The 19,496-nt window shown below is 51.0% G+C and overlaps 2 protein-coding genes across 2 annotated transcripts in view; one reads left to right on the forward strand and one right to left on the reverse strand.

Moving 5' to 3' along the window:
* The window catches only part of TXNDC5 (thioredoxin domain containing 5), a 22,578-nt gene extending 6,323 nt beyond the window's left edge, over positions 1-16,255 (forward strand). The window contains exons 3-9 of the mRNA XM_034660346.1: positions 4,188-4,284; positions 6,743-6,858; positions 9,046-9,132; positions 9,743-9,883; positions 12,730-12,812; positions 14,373-14,502; positions 15,823-16,255. Of these exons, the coding sequence (XP_034516237.1) occupies positions 4,188-4,284; positions 6,743-6,858; positions 9,046-9,132; positions 9,743-9,883; positions 12,730-12,812; positions 14,373-14,502; positions 15,823-15,945 (777 nt within the window). The 3' untranslated portion in view covers positions 15,946-16,255. The remainder of the gene's footprint in view (positions 1-4,187; positions 4,285-6,742; positions 6,859-9,045; positions 9,133-9,742; positions 9,884-12,729; positions 12,813-14,372; positions 14,503-15,822) is intronic.
* Positions 16,256-17,353: 1,098 nt separating this feature from the next.
* Positions 17,354-19,396, reverse strand: BMP6 (bone morphogenetic protein 6). Its single transcript, XM_034660348.1, has 2 exons — positions 18,953-19,396; positions 17,354-18,856 (listed from the first exon to the last, which is right to left on the reverse strand). The coding sequence occupies exons 1-2, from the start codon at positions 19,100-19,102 to the stop codon at positions 18,707-18,709; spliced, it is 300 nt and encodes a 99-aa protein (XP_034516239.1). The 5' UTR covers positions 19,103-19,396; the 3' UTR covers positions 17,354-18,706.
* Between the last annotated feature and the right edge of the window lie 100 nt (positions 19,397-19,496).

Consider the following 19,496-nt stretch of genomic DNA (forward strand, 5'->3'; position numbering starts at 1 on the left):
GACACACCTTGAGCCTGGGGAACCATGCTAATTGGGGCCTGCATTCTTCACCCACAAATACTGTGAGAAATTAAAGCGATGCACCTGAACATGCAGGGTATCAGGGCAATGCAGTCCCGGGGCAGCTATAGATAAGTAACAGTCTCCCAGGCCTCGGCATCTGTCCCTGCCTTCCTCCCTCCCCTCTGCTCTCCTCCTAGTGTCCCTGCAGCCACCCTGGCTGCCTTTTTCNGCCCCCCACAACCACCCCGTCTACTTTTGGTCTCTGTTTCCACTGCTCTGCGTACCTTAGTGGAAAAGATGAACTTTTACAAAGCTTTTTATGATGGAAATATTCAACGATGCACAAAGGTAGAAAGAAGGGTAATGAGCGGTGCATGGACGAGGAGAAAGAGGGTCATGAAGGTGGTCCCATGTGCCACTCCCCCGACGTCAGCGGTTCTCCCTGTCTTGCTGACCTTGTGCTGTCTTACCGGCCTTCCCGGCCCTCGTGGGGCGGCAGAGTCAGCCCTGGGAGACTGTCGTTTGTGAATATTCCAGTGCGCGTCTCACAGATATGCACTTACTACTTGTGAACGTTCCCCTCTGTGCCGCTACCTCGTGTATACAGTTGACACTGATTCTTAGCATCACAGGTGGACGTGGGGTCAGGGCCAGGCCTAAGCCCGAACCTTTAGTCCAGGCCAGCCTCGGCCCTGTCTTGCCACCGTGAGCTGTACTGCGGTGTGACCCCCTCCTTCTCCTCTGGGCTCTCAGTCCCCGAGGCGCTCACTGGTTTGCCGGGGACGTCACCAAGTAGATACCCTTCCTACTCTCAGAGGCTTCGTGGCCCTCCCTGCACTGAGGGTCAGAATATCAGGAACTTGTGGATACCGTATGATTTCTGAGATATCGTTTCAAGATGGGGCTGTATGTAGAAGGTTACTGAGGAAATCTTATAATCCTCCCCCTCCAACTGATGTTGGGAGTCTTAGTTTTGTCACAGATCATTACGGTCGTAGACCTTTCCAGAAGTGCCCCTGCGGGTGTGGTGTGAACTTCTGCTTAACACAGAGGGCCCCGGCCCACAGAGGCCGGGCTGGATTTGGCGGTGCATGGCCGTGTGGGGGTGAGGGTCTGTCCCGTGCTGGATGATTCTGGTGAATAAGAAGAGTGTCCCCCGTCTCTCCATGTAACGTCGGTGGAACAGTTCGGTAAGACTGACTTACCATGTGAGGTAGGCACTCACTGCCTTGAAGGTGGTCCGTGCCGGTGTGCGGGTCCCGCAGGCTCTGGGGGGCTCTGCTGCTCCTGGAGTCACTTCCCAGGGTGACTGTGTGGCCTTCGGCTTCCCCCGACATTCTGTGTAGATGTCACAGCTCATCAGAAACCCACCTGCGACGCGGGTGCCATTTCCTCTCCTGTTTTACAAAGTCTGCAGCTGCAAAGTACCGAATGAGTGTTGAGCAGAGACTTAGCTCATTTTAGGTAACAGGGAAAACCACAAACCTCTCAGAGTCCATTTGCATCTTTGTCATGGGAGGGGTTACGTGAGCAGGTGGAACTTTCATATAGATTTAAACTTCAGATCGTTTCCTCTGTGAAAATGTTCTCTATTGGAGGAAGCTGATTTTAAAGAGGGGTTAATAGTCTCAGAGACAGCTCTCAAGATACATTTATTTTTTTGCCACCAAAAAGCCAGTCTTCTGTGATGACTTTATTCAAGAAACCCGTAGCCAGCATCAGGACGGCAGAAGGAATTCAGCTTGTGCCCCAAGCTCCCCTTTCCGGTGGCAGCAGCCCCAGTGCAGGCTGGGAAGTCAGGCCTCTCCCCTGCGAGACATCCCGAGGGGAAGGGTCGTGTCCCCTCCAGCTGGAAGGGGCGTGGCTGCGTGGGAGCCCCATGTCAGCAGTAGCAATCTCCCATAATGGCTGGAAACGGTGACAATGCGCCTGATTGGTGGAAAGTTCAACCTGATGTTGCAAACTGAAAATTCTTTCCCACTTAAACTTGTTTTTTATTGTACATGAAAACTTTTTAAAAAGTTCTTCATCTGTATTTATATCTAAGTAACTTGGTGTATACACTTATATATTGAAACAGGATAAATTTAGATTTCCCCCTAGTGTTGTGGCAATATTAAAGAAACTCAAAAGAGGGGCGCCTGGGTGGCTCAGTCGTTAAGCGTCTGCCTTCAGCTCAGGGCATGATCCCAGGGTCCTGGGATGGAGCCCCACATCAGGCTTCTCTGCTATGAGCCTGCTTTTTCCTCTCCCACTCCCCCTGCTTGTGTTCCCTCTCTCGCTGGCTGTCTCTCTCTCTGTCAAATAAATAAAATAAAATCTTTAGAAAAAAAAAAGAAAAAACTCAAAACATGCTACTTCCAACTCTTGGATTTCCCTATTTGCTTCTGTATTTTTTTGTCTTAAACAGTTACAATCATACAAACATGGTTCATTTCACGAGCGATAATTTTATGTGGTTCTGTCTTTATATTGATCGTATTTTATGTCATATATGGATTCACCATAATTCAGCTCTTCTCTGTCAATGGGTATTTAAGTCATTTAATAATTTTTCTATCAGAAATGCGTAAGGAGCATGTTCATCTTTGTAAAACACTTTTTTTTTCTACTTTTGAGTGATGTTTTTAGAATCTATTACTGGACCTGAAATTGCAAGGTAAAAGGAAAAAAAAAAAGACTACTTTCATGGCTCTTGGTGACTATTGCCAGATGACTTTCCTAAGAATCTGTAAGCTCGCGTTGTCTGCAGCAGCGTGAGAGTGTGTCCGCGTCTGTGCTGTACCGCGTCATTGCCACAGCGGTGGGGACAGCCCTGGTCCGTGCCACGGGGCCCAGGAAGTGACAGTGCCCCCTACGTGCCGTACATGAGCGTTTTAACACCGAAAGCCTTTGAACGTCTTATAAAGTGACATAGGGTGTCTTACCTTCTGGCAGCTCCCTGACGCTCACCCAGCCACCTTTCCTTCGAGCGTCTTTTTGTGTGGCTACTTAGCCCTTTGAAAGCCTGGCCAGGCCCGCAGCCGCACGGACACCTTCATGGTGCTTTCTGATTACAGCCTGCACAGCTTTGAGCTGTCGGCACTTTTAGACTTTTAATGACTTAATTTGGATATTTTTTTTTCTTTTTTTTTAAAGATTTTATTTATTAGAGAGAGAGAGACAGAGACAGCGAGAGAGAGCATGAGTGGGGAGGAGAGGGAGAAGCAGGCTCCCCGCTGAGGAGGGAGCTGGATGAGGGGCTCGATGCCAGGACCCTGGGATGCTTAACCGACTGAGACACCCAGGCGCCCTGATATTCTTTTTCCAAGAAATACAAGCTGCCAGATAAAAATTGAGTAATATCCTGTATGCAAAATATGTGTCTGTAGCAAAATGGTGATTCTGTGATCTTTTTGCCACCTCTGGTTGCTTCGGCTGGAGGCCACAGCTGCAGAACTGAGAGATCGAGAGGCATGTGGTACTGTGGTTAACTGTCCGGTTGCACACGATGGTACCCGCTTACATACTGGCAGAAGCGTCCTTTAAAAAGCCACTTCTTGCTCCCGCATTCCGTGTTTCTGTCCCAGGCTCCGTGGTGTGAGTTAAAGAGCGAAGCCCTGTGCTTCTCTTGCCACCACCTGTCGGTCCCCTGCCTTGTCCTCTCCGCCCCCTCTGTCCCTTTACCGGCCCTTCATGGTCTTTATCACCAGCTGTGTGCACAGAAGAGGGCCAGGCCCTCCCGTTCTCTGATGGCCTCTCCTCCTCTGCTCCATCCATTCTGCTGCCTTCGTATCGGCAGGTGCTCAGGGATTTCATTCTGCGTTCCACATGGAATCTGGGGTCACACTGCAAACAATGGGGCAGTGTGCCCATTTGGGGTTGGTCTGTCCTTTCAGTTTGCCTGCTCTGTTCAGTTGGGTTTGGGGCAGCAGAGAGCAGGTTGGGGTGGGGACAGCTGTCACTGGCTTCCTTGAGAGCCAATCCTAGGGTGAGGCTGACAAGCGGCTTCCCCCTGAAGGGTCCAGAGCCCTGAGAGTTGATTCCTGCCTTGGACACAGCAGCATCCCACAAAGGTTTGACATAGCCACACGAGGGAGGAGATCTATAGAAGGTTCTAGACAGACACAGGTCACCTCCTCAGTGGGTTTCACTATGCCTTCGCATGCAAACCTAGTGACTGTTGTTTTGTTTCTTCTCATTAGACACCAGAGCCAGAAGCAGAACCACCCAGAGCCCCTGAGCACAAGCAGGGACTGTATGAGCTCTCAGCGAGCAACTTTGAGCTGCATGTCGCACAAGGTATGTTGGGTGAATCTCGAGGCTGTTCCCAGCGGGCTGCACACCTCTCAGAACCACTGACCATTCGTTGTTGCTCCTCGATTTGCTGGGCTTTTCCTTCTTGGCACCCGAGGGCTCGCCGATGACATCTGTGGCGCTGAGCCATGGTTTCTTTCTTCAAGACCCGTGAACATCCTCGTGCAGTCCTCTTCCTCTTGGAAAGCATTTCTGCTTTCGTCTCTATCCTTCTAGAAGTCCCAGTGTTAATGTTAGCTGAAGCCTGAAGTTGTGCAAAGTGCACAAGTCACGAACGGCCCACTTAATTTGTACACTAGCTGGACAGTTTGCATCCTTGGATAAGAAATGATTTATTTACATTAATATGAATCATACACTTATTGACCTGAGGCAGAAACAAAAGTTTCTCTTACGTGTTTAAACCAGAATTTAGCGGGACTGTTATAATGTGTGAATCAGAGTAGGTGTTCTTTATGCTTAACATGTTTTTCTGCACTACATCTCTTTTTTGGAAAACGGTCTCCTAAACGTCAAAATGATCAGTATACAATCTTGAACGTAAATGACACGTAAGTCCTTTATCCACACGTTCCTGCACGGTTGGCTCAGCATCGAATGACTTGAAAGCACATTCAGCTTCCTTGCCGATCTCCACTCGCAAATGCTGCCACGGAGAGAAATCCTCCCAGAAGACTGGGCTGGAAACATCGTGAAAAGGGCTTAAAATCATGGCTGGCCTTGTAACTTCATGCCTGCCGCGAGTCGAAACCCCGCCACGCTGAAGGTCTGAAAGAACTCAGTGTGATGCCTTCCGCTGTTTGCCCTGTGTGTTAAAGGTTGTTATTTGGACCAGGGCGCTGACGGTGGAATTTCAGGGTGTTTTCCCCAACAGGGGATTCACTTCAGTTCCCACGAGCCCAGCTGAGTCCCTCCCTAAGGAAGTCATGCCGAAAGGGCAGAATCGTGGAGGCGCCACCTTGGGCTGCTCTCATGAGGCTCTGTCCTCAGAAAGCCACAGTCGCCTCCTGCCCTCACAGCTCTCCTGGTACTCTAGTAGCTTCCTTCACGGACACCCCGTCCCTACCTCACAGCACAGGGTTAGTGCCATACCTCTCTAGAGAGACATGGCTTCAGTCTTGCAGGTCAGTTGCTAATTTTTTGAATCAAGTTTTTCACCATTTCCCTTCAGTGTGTCTTCACTGTGGTGACCGAGCACTGGCACGAGCGTGTGGCGTGGCAGTGTCCTTCTGTGAGCGTAGGTCACGTTTTGGTGCCTGTTGGTTTGTTCCCTTCCTAGGCACAGCCTGATTTTGGTCTGGTCTCAGCCTGACATCTTTTAGGCCTTCAGCTGGTCAAGGTAGAACAGCCTAGAAAAAATCTTCGGTATCCAAATAATGATGTGTGGGTTTGTTTTTCTTCTTCTAGCCAAGGGAGTATTACTCAGGTTTTAAAACCTTCTATTTTATTGTCAAATAAAACACATACAGAAAACAAACGTAGAGCTCAGTGAATTATGATGGAGTGGCCACTCTGTAAGCACTGTCCAGTTCACCAAATACAACCGCCAGCCTCCCCTCCCCTGTCCAGGTCCCAGCCTGCCTGCCCTCACGGAGGTGGTGTCCTGACCCGGATGGAAACCACTCCTTACTGTATCGTTCAGCACCCGAGTGTGCATTCCTAACACTACAGTCTGTTCTTTCTCTTATGTACGTCTCTTTTGAGTCTCAATCTGCGGGTTCCCCCAATGTCTCTCTCTTTTTTTTTTTTTAAAGATTTTATTTATTTATTTGACAGAGACAGAGACAGTCAGCGAGACAGGGAACACAAGCAGGGGGAGTGGGAGAGGAAGAAGCAGGCTCCTAGCAGAGGAGCCTGATGTGGGGCTCGATCCCATAACGCCGGGATCACGCCCTGAGCCGAAGGCAGACGCTTAACCGCTGTGCCACCCAGGCGCCCCCAATGTAGAATTCTCCAGTCTAGACTTTGCCAGTTGTGTCCCAGTGGTGTGGTGTGGTTAAACCCATTTCCCTAAATCCATTATTAGGGTTGCCAAATGCTGATGTTCTATTGCAAACGTCCTTTCTTCCTTGTTTTAAGGAGAGAAACTTGCCCTCATTTATCACCTGGTTATTCAGTGGCGCGGTTCATACAAGACAGACGGACAATTGCCTGGTTGTTCCTTCCCTCTATTGCCAGTTCTGCAAACAATGAGTCGGTTCCCTGTTACCCTCCAGAGATGACAAATTAGATTTTGTTTTGAGGATCCCTGTGAACTCACAGATATGGTTATTTGATGGAGTCACTTTTTACCAGTTAAAGGGTAAAACCTTTAACTGGTAAAAACTGCACCCTGAAGCTAGCAAGAGGACAAAGTTCAGATACTTGCATTCAATCTCTAGTAAGTAAGGGATGATGTCAGTTACCCTCCTTCTCCCTTCTCTGCCTTCGCTCTGCACTGAAGGTGACCACTTCATCAAGTTCTTCGCTCCGTGGTGCGGTCACTGCAAAGCTCTGGCTCCAACCTGGGAGCAGCTGGCTCTGGGCCTTGAACATTCTGAAACTGTCAAGATTGGCAAGGTAAGTGAAAGCCCTTATTAAACTGGAAATAGACCGCCTTTGGCTGGATTAATTAGCAGAGCAGCCCATTATTCATTCCGTGTGCAGAGTCGCAAACTTGATTTATTAATTCCATTTAGTGTGCCACTTGATAATTCATTTCACCTTCACAGATGGCAGCCTGGTTTCAAATGCGCTGGCTTTTCCACAGCCTAAAGATAAATTATGGCTTTGGCTCCTTTGTTTATTTTGAAGCAATGGCCAATTCTGAATTGGCAGCCCCAGAGCCCTTTCTGCAAAGATATGGGGCACAGCCTTCGTGAATGTTCACTGGCCGGACTTGGAGGCCATCCACGTTTGACCTCACCCAAGAGCTGTCACCTAGAGGAGTCTCAGCTCCGTGCTCACAGAGGCATGCAGAAGGCCCCCTCCGGTGAGCCCCAGCTTTCACTGCTGCCTGGGAGTCTTTCCAGCTTTCTCCACTTTGCAGAGAGAAGCCAGAAGTGGTGTCTAACAACTTCTGTGTAAGTGGATTTTCTGGAAATATCCAGAGCAGCTCCTGGGCCATCAAACACTTTTAATCTCACGCAGCCTTTGGCACCCACCAGACATCCAGGCATGGGTTTCCTTTTATTAAAAAAAAAAAAAAAAAAAAAAAAAAAAATTTTTTTTTTTTTTTTACTTTGCCAATGGGCTGATTTGTATACAGAAGTAATGCTGTGTGTCCAGGAACTGCAGTTAATGAGATGTTCTGCTCAGTACAGTGAGATGGTCAAGAGTGTGAGCTCAGGAACCATGTAGACCTGCCCGGCCAGCCTTTGGCGACTTCTCCACACCTCAGCCTCCTCCTTTTGCAAAATCATGATGAGTAGATGAAAGTCAGGTGCTTAGTAGACACTTGGCACGAAGCAAATGCCTGGTAAATTGTAATAGTTGTTGTGAGTTCAGTGGCTTTTCACTGTTGCCTGTTAAATACTTCCAATTTTATATTCTAGTTATACGGGTCATGCTTTTATATTGATTGAACATTTCCCAAAAGTAGTCATAATTTTGTCTTCTGTCTTCCCAAATTACTTACATCATTATTTTAAATTTTGAATTTTTATGGGAGATTATTTCCCGTTTACGTTGGTAGGGGTTTCTAGTAGAACCAGGCATGAGCGAGCACAGTCTACCCATCCAGGCTGTGGCCCTTCATCTCTGAACACGCATGTGGCCGGGTTAGACTGGACCCTGTAATGCCCCCCACCTAGACTTGAGGCTTCCATTTGATACATTAACTGCTGACTTCAGTCTTACGTGTGAAAGTGATATTTTATCCTACTTTGCTGACATGGTGAAGAACACCTTAGTGTCTCATGTAGCTGATTTTAATGCCAGTAGAAAATCAAAAAGATGTGACTTAGTGACATTTCATGAAAATGTTGAACAGGCAGAGTCTTGATAAGATTTAAATAAAATTAATTTAAAAAGCTGTGATAGTTGGTAAATTGAGTTTACAGAATTAACATATTATAATCTTAATTTGACATCTTTTTAGTCGTCTTTATACTAGATACTCCTTTTTTAAAATTGACTCCTTGGGGCGCCTGGGTGGCGCAGTCATTAAGCGCCTGCCTTCGGCTGAGGGCGTGATCCCGGAGTTCTGGTATCGAGCCCCACATCAGGCTCTTCCGCTGGGAGCCTGCTTCTTCCTCTCCCACTCCCCCTGCTTGTGTTCCCTCTCTCGCTGGCTGTCTCTCTCTCTGTCAAATAAATAAATAAAATCTTAAAAAAATAAATAAATACAATAAAATAAAATTGACTCCTTGCTCCTCCTTGACTCCCAGACTCCCCAAGTCGGAGTGGGAGAGTCGGTACGCAGGCTGGCACTGGCCTGGGCCTCTGTCGCCGACAGCCAGGCCTCCGCTCCCCGGATGTAAGGCGAGGCTTCTCTCCTCCAGCTGCTGACCAGCTCCAAGTAAAATGTTACTTCCTAAATGGTGGCATTTTTAGGTGAGCCGGGTACATCATTTTTCTAAAGGACATTTCGTCACCTGCTCCCTTAGCTCAGGTGTAATCTGGGGCGGCTTTTAGGAAGTCTGTCCCCAGGCTGTAGCTTGCTGTCAGAGTGCTGCAGACCAGACACATGAGGAGTGTCCGGTAATCCAGGTGTCGGGAAGCTTCCTGAAGGAACGAACTGTGATTATGGTCTTCCTTTATTTTTAGGTTGATTGTACACAGCACTATGAACTCTGTTCGGGAAACCAGGTTCGTGGCTATCCTACTCTCCTGTGGTTCCGAGATGGACAAAAGGTACATCTTCAGGTCATGGCGTGGAGAGCAAGCGTTTCTCGTAACCCCGCTGGGCTGTGGTCCGGTGCTGCCACAGTGGGTGGTGGGTCACCAGTGCGGATTGTTTGGGACTGGTTTAAAGGCTTACGTAATAATGGAACAGAAGTGTCTTGCCCTTACTTGATAAGATCTGGGTAGTTGACTAACACCGTCAGTCGTCCTCCTATTTTGAAGCATTTCGGTTGGCTCAAGTTAGCACTAGAATAACCCAGAACTACCTTCAAGAAGGGGGTTAACGCTGGTTGCTGGGAAGGGGCTCCGTCACACCCTCCCGCGCGGCCCTGGCCGACGGTCTGCTTCTCAGAATGCTGGCGTGGGCCCCGGCCTTCATGCCCAGATCCCTGCAGGAGGCGGGCGCCGTCGAGTCCCGTCGGCAAAGCCGAGGCATTCGCTCTGGAAGCTGCGCCCGCCCGGGGAGGTCTGAGCGTGCAGACACTGCACAGCTTGCACCCCAGTGGAGACCTCCAACACGGCCTCACGAGGCCAGCGGGGTCGGGACGAGGTTTGAGCTCTCGAGAGCCCCACAGTGCACTCACTGACCGCGTTTTTTTGTGGCCCTCCCCTCGCACAGATCGACCAGTACAAAGGCAAGCGGGATCTGGAGTCCCTGCGAGAGTACGTGGAGTCCCAGCTGCAGAGCGCGGAGCCTGAGGCCCCGGACACCGTCCAGCCTCCAGAGGCTCCGGCGCCGGCCACCGAGCCCACGGCCCAGGTGGGTGCCTGCTGCGGTCGGCAGGGCCGGCAATGGCCCCTGGAGACACTGTCCTCCTGTGCTTTGGGCGACGTGACCACTGGGGGTCAGGTCAGAGGACTTCAGACGGTCGGCTGCGGCTGACTCTTCCATGTGAAAGGTTTTTTTCAGCCACTTTTACACGCGTGCTTGTAATATGTCAACCCAGGAGCTTCTCTGAGATAGGTGTGAGGCCATTCCTTGGAGCATCTGGTGGCAAAAGCTCTGGAAAACTCATCCCTTTGATTCGGTCATCACTATACCTGAGGGCATTTGCTAGGAAAATTGGCTGCTGCCGGATAGCTCCCCACCCCTGCTCCTGTTCATTTCCCCCACCTGCTGCCGTGATCGGGCTCGAAGCCCGGGGTGAGGCCCTGAAGGTCTGCAGCGGCAAAGACAGACGCACTGGAACCGAGAGGCAGCTTGGCCTGGCGCCTTTCCTTTGCTGAGGCCACAGTCTCTGACTCACTGCCCTACTGTCTGCATTCAGAGAGCAGAAGGTTCTAGATGCACTTGTGCATTTACTGAGCACATTTCAGGCACTGTCCCAGGCCACCAGCAAACAAAAGCAAATAGGACCACCTTCTTCCCTGTGAAGGGGACCAAGTCTGGTGGGGCAGAGAACACACAAGCTGGGGTGACCCAAGTGTGTGTGCCCGGCTGGTCACGGGGGGTTGAGAGAGCTGGGGGCAGGTGGGCAGGGAGTGTCACAGAGAGCTGAAAGGTAAATTAGTATTTGCTGGAGAGACACGGCTTATCCGATGCAGGGGAGAGCGTGAGCAGAAGCACGTGGGTGTGAATCGGTGAGGCACGTTTGGGGCAGGGCCAGCAGTCGGCTGGAAGGAACCGGGGGTGGGGGAGGTAGGACAAGGGGTGCGGTGCAGGGTGCCAGAGAGGAGGAGACGGAGGAGCTGGGTCGTAGAGGGCTTTGTCGGCCCGCCAAGGACTTTGAGCTTCGCCCTGCATTTATTGGGAGCCAGTGGAGCGTTTTGAGCAGATTTGAATTTTAGGTGCCTGGCAGAAAGAGATGGAAAACCAGTGTATTGGGCCAATGGCAGGAGGAGACCCTCCCGAACAAAGGCTGTGGTGGGGGTCGGAGGCAGGAAGCATAAGGAGCCCCACTCTACGGAGTGTAGTTGGGAAGGGGATGACCGGAGCGCCAGCAAACCTGGTGGGCGATGGAACCAAGTGTGAGAAGCACTGGGGGGAGGGGGAAGGAAGGTGGGGAGTTCAGGTTTTGGGCTGTTCGTTTTCCGGGCCGCGGTGGTGATCAGATGGAGAGGGCCAATGGACAGTGAAATGGGGGTCTGGGGCTGACACCTTCAAGCTTGTGTGTCTGCAGTGCTAGGCAGATTGAGGCCAAGGCTGAAGCCGTGCGTGAAAAGGACATTCTTCAAAGACAGTCCAAATAACGTCTTCCCGGGAAAACCATGCTCGATGGCCTGAGAGCCATTGGTCTGTTCGTCAGCATTATTTCCAGAACAGGAGACTCAGCTTGCTCCTTCACACTCTGCCTGCAGAGTTCTTAGCTGGGACGCCCTGGCAGGGTGGGCACAGGAAGGGGCGGTGTGCCCTGGTGCCACGGGGCCGGGGCAGTGAGTGTGCGGGTACGTGCAAACCACCCCCCCTTACTTAACAGATCCTGACTTGCCGGGACCATGGTTCCCTGAGCCTGGGTTGTTTGGAAATGGAGAAAGCAGAGACATCTACCCCATCCTCCTGGTGTGGGGGCGGGAATGGGCCTCCTCACCCCCACAGCCCCGCCCTTAGCGGGATTCCTAGGTGGGGGACGGCCTGGGTGTTAGTTCAGGGTTGAAGTTTTGGCGTAAGACGCAAACATGATTTTTTAGTAGCTGCGAGCGCGTGTGTCCTGGTGGCTCTAAAGGTCATCCTTTAGATGGAGGTGGCCCTCACACACAGGCCAGGTTCTGTTTATAAGCCAGTTTTCCAGCATTAAGTAGGTTTCAGCGAGCGTGGCGTCGTGTTTCGGGACATAAAGCAAGGTGGTGGCGCTCTGCCCCAGGCCCCGGAGGCTTCGCCTCCCAGTTGCGAACACGCGTTGCTCGATGCCGGACTCGAGGGGAGCGGCCCTGGTACGTTTACCACGTGATAAGCCATCACGGTCTTGCTCTGTGAGACCATCGCAAACCCGGTTTTGGAGAAACACACGGACACGATTCTGTAAAGAACTGGCAAGAGCAAACTGCTTTGGGGCAGACCGCCCTGTGGCACCTTCCCGTGACATCCTCCAGCCAGAGCTGACACGAGCAGTTTGCATGTTCACTTTGAATGTAAAGGTGGAAGGCAGCCTGTGATAGGGAGCACACGTCCTTGCCTGTGGCCGGACGACTGTCAGTGGTAAGGGCAGCTCACAGAGAAGGTAACCGCTACAAACTCACGCCCTGGGGGAGCGGGAGGGAGATGGCCGGGAGACGGAGCGCGCCCACGTTGGACGGGCCGGTCCGAGGGGGGTTGGACTCCTGTCAGTGTGGGAGGCTCTGAGCCCGGGCCGCGCAGTGCCCGTGGGTCCACACCGCAGGGCCCCGGACGGCAGCAGCTGCACCTGAACCCGCTTGGGCTGGCTGAGGGCAGCGTAGCGCAGGTCCCACCACCTCCTCGGAGCATCTCCTGGACCCAGGACCTGGGGAACCTGCGGTGAATCATGGGCCCTTCTCGTGTGGCTTGTGATACGCGAGTTGCGAATTTGTGCGTGACCTTGCACGACAGTACTTTACAAAGATGATCGATTCGTATTTCTGCAACCCCAGAGCTGGCCCTGCTCCGCTGTAGGTGATGCATTTGAACCGAGGCTTTTCCCTCCCCTGCAGGGCACGGTGTTGGCACTGACGGAAAAGAACTTCGAGGACACCGTAGCAGAAGGAATAACCTTCATCAAGTTTTATGCTCCATGGTGAGTGGCTGTTTAATTCGATACTACCCTGTCCCAGTGTGCTCGGCTCCTGTCATCGTTGGCCGCTCATCAGCCTGAGCTCCAGGCTCGGCGCTGGGCAGATGCTGCGCTTACACATGGGTTCTGTCTTAAGAAAAGGGGGTTGTTCGCGCCTCTGCTCAGCTTGGTTGAGTTTGGCTTGGTGGTATTCATAAACAGTTATTCATGGAGAATGAGGTCAGTTATTTTAAAGTTCAGTCTGTTTTGGGGAAAACATGAAAATGGAGAGTTAGGATGGCCGTATAAAACTTCAGTTTTGTGGTATCTTTTCCCAAATAGATTGATTTTTTGGTTAACTAAACCACGAACATCAAGATGTAGCTTTTGCTCCTTAGTCTCTTGGATGTTGTCTACAAGTCCAGCAGAGCTCTGGTGGGGCCGTGCTGTGCGTTACCCAGTTACCAGAACCTTCTGCCCCATGGTCCTCGGGGACAGGCACAGAGGGAGGACACCCAGTTTGTGACCAGGGCTACCTGCCGTGGGGCAGATGGCTGGTGCCAAGACTTAGCTGCACAGCTGTCACTCTGCATGCCCTTTCTTGCCTTTGAACCTCAGTTCTCTCAGCTGTAAAATGGGAAGAATGCTTTATCTTTGCAAACAATCCATTTAGAAAAGTGGAGTCTCAAGGAGAGCGTGAGATTGTTTCTAAACAGGCACACGTAAGCCCCCCTTTAGCCAGTGCCTTTCTGGGTGTTCAGGAGAAACCGCAACGGCAGAGAGAAGTCAGTGAGCACGTGACTCCCATGCGTTGTGCAGTGTTTATCCTTATAGCATAGAAACATGAGGGGCGCCTGGCTGGCGCGGTTGGTTAATAGTGCAGCCAACTCTTGCGTTCAACTCAGGTCATGATCTCAGGGTTGTGAGATCGAGTCCCATGTTGGGCTCCACAGTCAGCAGGGAGTCTGCTTGGGATCCGCGCTCTCTCCCCCTGCCCCTCCCCCTGCTCGCTCGCTCTAAAATAAATCAATCTTTAAAAAAAAGAAACACTAGTCAATGATGCCTTAAATCTATTATTTTCTATTTTTTTAAAAAAATGCTTAAGCTATGTGGATCAGTAACGGGTAGGAGGGCAGGTGCTCAGGGAAGCTTTAACGTTGTCTAGAAATTTCGCAACCATAGTGATCAAATCTAAAATGAAGCATTTTTTTTTTTAAAAAGTGTGGAGTTGGTTTTACTTCCTGTCCGTCACCTCGTGCTCGTGGTGCATCTGATTCGTTCATAGGCCAGTTAGCTCCGGTCACCACATCCTGGAAAGGGTCTCAGAATCTAAACTTGCTTCCAGACCAGCTTGCTTCCACTAGGTTATCCAGAAGTCTATGTGGGGTTGACTTTGAACTCCTTGTTTGGGACGGAGGAGGAGGAAATGTTAGTGCACCCAGTGGGAGAATTTGATGTTTTATAAATTTCTAGGCAATCGCTGACTGCCTCATACGGAAGAAGCAGGGCTGGGCGTGGCAGCGAACTGTAGGTGAGGGCGCGTGACCCAGGACTTCCACAGAGCTGTCATTGTTCTCTTCCCAGGTGTGGTCATTGTAAGAATCTGGCTCCGACGTGGGAGGAACTCTCTAAAAAGGAATTCCCTGGTTTGGCAGAGGTCAAGATCGCTGAAGTGGACTGTACGGCAGAGCGGACTATTTGCAGCAAGTACTCGGTGGGTACCTGGGGGCGCTGAGTGCCGGGAGCGCACCCACATGGAGCCGTCCTCTGGCGTGCTGGGCTCCCCCCGGCGACCCGCACTGCCCGCGTCTTCTCGACCAAGCGTTGCTCGTGTCCTTTTGAGGCTCTTGCTTTGTTTTCGTTTTGAAAAGCAAAAGAGATGCTCTGTCAAAGGAAAGGCTTTCTTCTTCCACTAGCGATCCACCTTTCATTGGGGGATTTTAGGTCTTGCTGTCCGTGTAGAAGTCTGGGCAGTAACGAGAGTCCAGGCCTGAGAACCGGGGGCCACCTCCACAGCCTCTCTGGCTGGCTCAGCAGTCAGCTGACCTGTAGCCTTCGTCTCAGACCCCTAGGTGGCTTCTTTTTCAGACACAAGCCTGTGTTCTAAGGCACGATGGTTGGCTGAGGGAGACAGCGGAACTTCCCCTGAAAGGGCCGTCCCAGCAAGCTAGTCTGCGCATGGGTGTTCTGTGGAACCGTTGCCCGCGCTCTGAGCCGTCAGCACAGTCTGAGCGCCCAGAAGACGTGCGATTTACATTTTTGCTTTTGTGTTGTGTTCTTAACGCACTTTGAGGCTCTGGAGCTTTTTACCTCATTCATTTGAGAATAGACTTAGGGCACCCAGGTGGCTTAGTCGGTTGAACGTCCGACTCTTGATTTTGGCTCACGTCATGATCTCAGGGTCATGAGATCGAGCCCCACAATGGGCTCTGCACTCAGCGGGGAGTCTGCTTAAGAGCCTCTCCTTCTCCCTCTCCCTGTGCCCCTCCCCTGCTTGGGATCACATGTTCTCTAAAGAAAATCTTTAGGAAAAAAAAAGGGTAGATGTCACATAGACATTTACTTCTCATTAGAAGATGCCATTTTTTGGTTCCTTAATGTCTTAGAAAAGAAGTGCATTGCAGCGGGAAAATGTGCATTCTCGAGGATGTTGCCGCCATGCAGTGCGGCCCGCAGAGTGGCTGGCTGGCACCAGGGGGCTTGTCAGAAATGCAGAGTCTTAGGCTTCAGCCGGACCCGCTGCCTCAGACGTGCGTGTTCACCAGGGCCCCAGGTGCTGGCCCGCGCATGAAAGGTCCAGGAGCTCTCCTTTTGGGTCACGTTCCTCCTTTGACACTAATCTCGGATGTACTTTTGAATGGGAAAGTGAAAAGCCCCAAGACTTGTGTGTACTTTTTAAATGGTCTGTACCTTTTAAAAATTTAACCACAAACTTTCCTGGTCACAACTTTAGGCGTTTTTCTGGTTTTATTTAAGAAGCAGTGTGTGTATGTCACCTGGACCACTGGTTTTCATATTTTTTTTTCCCCCTAAGGTACGAGGCTACCCCACGTTGTTGCTTTTCCGCGGAGGGCAGAAAGTCAGCGAGCACAGCGGAAGCAGAGACCTTGACTCGCTGCACCACTTCGTCCTACGGCAGGCCAGAGACGAGCTGTAGAACCGCTCACCGGGCGCCCAGCCCCCCCCCGTGCCCTGGGTGTTGGCGCCGAACCACGCAGGTGTTGTGGAGTCTCCCGCGGCGGTGTTTCCGAGGGCTGGGTGTACTGAACTTGTGGCATCTTCTGTGTGTGTCTTCTAAGCCAACACACGTTACAGATTCTTTACTAAGTTTCTCTAAGTAAACACGTAACTCACGATCCCTTCGCAAACTAAATATTTTCAGTGGCGATCTGTCGTCCCCTTCACCCTTCTCTTGATGAATCGAAATGGTTTCCTTTGAGACTAAAATAGAGTTGAGGAAAATCCAACTGCTGAGCTGTTTTTGGCTCCTGAGTGATTCTGGTGAACGTGTCATCTGAAGCATCGTTTGTGAGCTGCCCCTGAGTTCTGGAAAGGTGGCAGTAGTGACACTCCTCTGATCTGAAGGTCAGAACTGACTTCTGCATAATGTGTTTGGTCAGTAGCTTGGAGCAGATCTGAAAACAGAAACCCCACACCTCTGGAAGATACCTCCACGTCCACCCCGGGCTTTGCTGTTTCTGTTAGTACTCCTCTCGTCTCGAGAGGTCAGCCATATTGAGAGCAACGGTACTTCTGACACGTGCCTGAGTAAGAGAATGCTGGTGCCGTAATCTCGTGTGTGTGTTGGTTCCCCCCTGGGTGGAAGATTTCTTTAGTTAGTTAGGTCATCATGGAGACTTGATATTTCCCACAGAAAATGCAGTCATGGAAAGTTCCACAAGGCTTGTCCTATTAACTCCTAGAACAATTCTGGTTGTTGTCACCTGGGGCAAGAGGGCTTAGGCAAGCCTTCCCAGGCCTGGGTATGGGAACCAGGCAGGCCCGCCAGCCCCGCCACAGGGGCCTAGCTGGAAGCAGCTTCCGGTTCTGCTTCCAGGTAGTTTACAGGCTTCCCGTACTTTGTCTGCCTCGGAAGAGGTCAACTGTGTGTGTGTGAAGAGTGGGATTCAGTTGGCCTCAAGACCAAAGACTGAGGTAGGCGGGGCCGGGGCAGGGCTGACACGGGCCATGTTACTACCCATGCCAGCGCCCTCGTAAGCCATGCCATCCTAGCTGTTAACCAGTTCTACTGTCACACTTGAAAATAAGCACCCATCAGACTAGGCTCCCTTGAGATATGTACCTGTGTGTTCTTTGCCGTCAAGTCACTTCTCCTCATTATCCCTCTGTTTGCAACTCTGTCGCCCCACTTCCCATGCTCAGGGTGGGTGCGGTCAGTGGACACACGGTCCCTGGTGGTGGCAATCTGAGAAACAAGACCACTTCTGCTGTCTGCGGCAGAAGACAACAGAGCAGGATCCCGGCCAGCCTCTGCCTTAAAGGAAATCTTTATTAGTTCTGTAGGGTTCACAGATGTTCTTTTAAAAACCCCAACTTTCTAGAGAAGCACAGTCCCCATGAGTAGCTTCAGCTTTGCATCATGAGTCTTGTAGTAAAAGAAAATCCAAGTGGTACAATTTGTTTACACTATGATACTTTCTAAATAAACTCTTTTTTTAAAAAAAAAGAAGTCTGGTCTTTTCTTAAATGTTACAGCAAAACATATAAAATAGACAATAAATTATAGTTTATATTTACAAAAAAGCTGTAAGTGCAAACAGTTTTAGATCATAAATGTATTATTTAATCAGTTTAGTATGAAATTGGCTTCCTAGTACATGATTGTGAAAAAAAGACACTTTAAAAATATTCTACGATTTCATCTGAGTCTTCCTTTCTACAAGAGAAAACTGGGATTTGGGTTCATAAGGGCATGCCCATCCAGACCCTCTCCTGGTGGCCGGGGTGGGGGGGGGGGTCCTTCCCCATTTTGTTTCCTTTGTTGGTTCTAACCCCGCCACCTGGCATGCTGTCGAGGAAAAGGCAAAGAACCATTTCACTGAAATAGGTGAAATATTAGAGCCGACATTCCTGGAGTTAATGTGCTTTTCCAAGAGCCATTCCGAAAGAGAAGAGGCGCAGCACCGGTTTCCCGTGGTACGCGGCCAGCGCGGGCTACCCACCGCACTCCTCGCCCCCTACGGCCTCCCCGCAACGCCCGCCCTGCCACTTCGGGTGCTAGCAAGGGGAACAGCTAATGGGGCAGGGACTGAGGTGTGGAAATGACACGGTCGGTTTGACCGAAATAAGTGTATTTGCACACCGACAAAACTCCAGCACAAACGCTCAGGGCAGGGGCGCAGAAAAAAGGCACTTCGCGCAGCCCCGGGGACGGCCCGGGCTGCTGACCCTGCGTCCACTGCCCTGCGCAGAGGCAGTCTGAGAAGAGAGGCCTTTCCCCCCAGTTCCAGTTATCTACATAGATCTACCTTGGACAGACACTACAGAACGGGCTGAGACTTCAGCCAAGAATACTCTTCTCCTTTAAGATGATTTTCCCTGTTGACTCACTAACACCACAAATAGCTTGATCTAAAGCTAAAACTAATTTTGGTGGGTTCTTTTTCTTTTGGGGGGGGACCCTTCAAAGGTATGTTTCTGTAGTTCCCAGACTTCATGCTGGGACATCCAAACCCCACTTCCTGCAGACCAGCAACTACCCACGTTATTTACTGTGTGAGCAAGTTCTTAACAAGGCCCTTTAAAATCTTCCTCGGGCAGTAAGGCGCCAACCAGCCCGGGGCAGCTTCAAAGCCTTGCCTCCCCTTTGCCGTGCTTCTGAATGTTTTTTGTTTTTTAAGGCAGATGTCATCCGGGCACTCAAGGCGGTATTCGTGTCCCCAGCGACTGGTTTCGAGTTAGTGGCATCCACAAGCCCTGACAACCATATTCCTGTATTTTTTCAAGATGACATTGGAGTTGTCATCAAAGTAAAGAACTGAGATGGCGTTTAGTTTGGTTGGCGCGCAGCATGGTTTGGGGACGTACTCGGGATTCATAAGGTGAACCTGTTGCAAAACAGAAGGGGAAAGGCACCGTTAGAAGCCATACCTGGTCTCGGCTTACTCCTCCCTCTAAAGCGAAAGGGGTCCCTGGGAGCTCACCAGCGTCTGCACGATCGCGTGGTTGGTCGCGTTCATGTGCGCGTTGAGTGGGAAGGAGCACTCTCCATCACAGTAGTTGGCGGCGTAGCCCTTGGGTGCGATGATCCAGTCCTTAGGTGAAAGCAAAAGGGCGCCACATGTGGTCAGCATGCATGCCTTACGTCATCCGCGCTCTCAGGAACCCTGTGGGAAGGTCCTCCTCACAGAGGACAGCAGGGCAGACCAGCCGAGGGAGGCCAAGTTCACGTTCCAGTGGCAAAGCTAGGGTGTGAGCCTAGTTCGTCTGGCTCCACAGCGCTCTCCCCCTTCACAGGCCCACAAAGCCTTTAGCTGCTACCCACCCACTAGGTCTGGAAGCACAGGGGGTTGGCTTTATGCACCCGGGCCCAAAGGAGCCTCGAGGAGCCCTGTCATCATAACGCCATCCGCATACAGAAACTGCATTTCCTATCACTTGTCACCTAGATTTTGCTTCTCATAAACGAGTGGTGGCTCTCGGGTGTGGGGCTAACCATTTGTGCTCTTCTGGATAATTGGGGGGGGG

Source organism: Ailuropoda melanoleuca, chromosome 5 (genome assembly GCF_002007445.2).
Source record: "Ailuropoda melanoleuca isolate Jingjing chromosome 5, ASM200744v2, whole genome shotgun sequence".
Taxonomy (NCBI): Eukaryota; Metazoa; Chordata; class Mammalia; order Carnivora; family Ursidae; genus Ailuropoda; species Ailuropoda melanoleuca.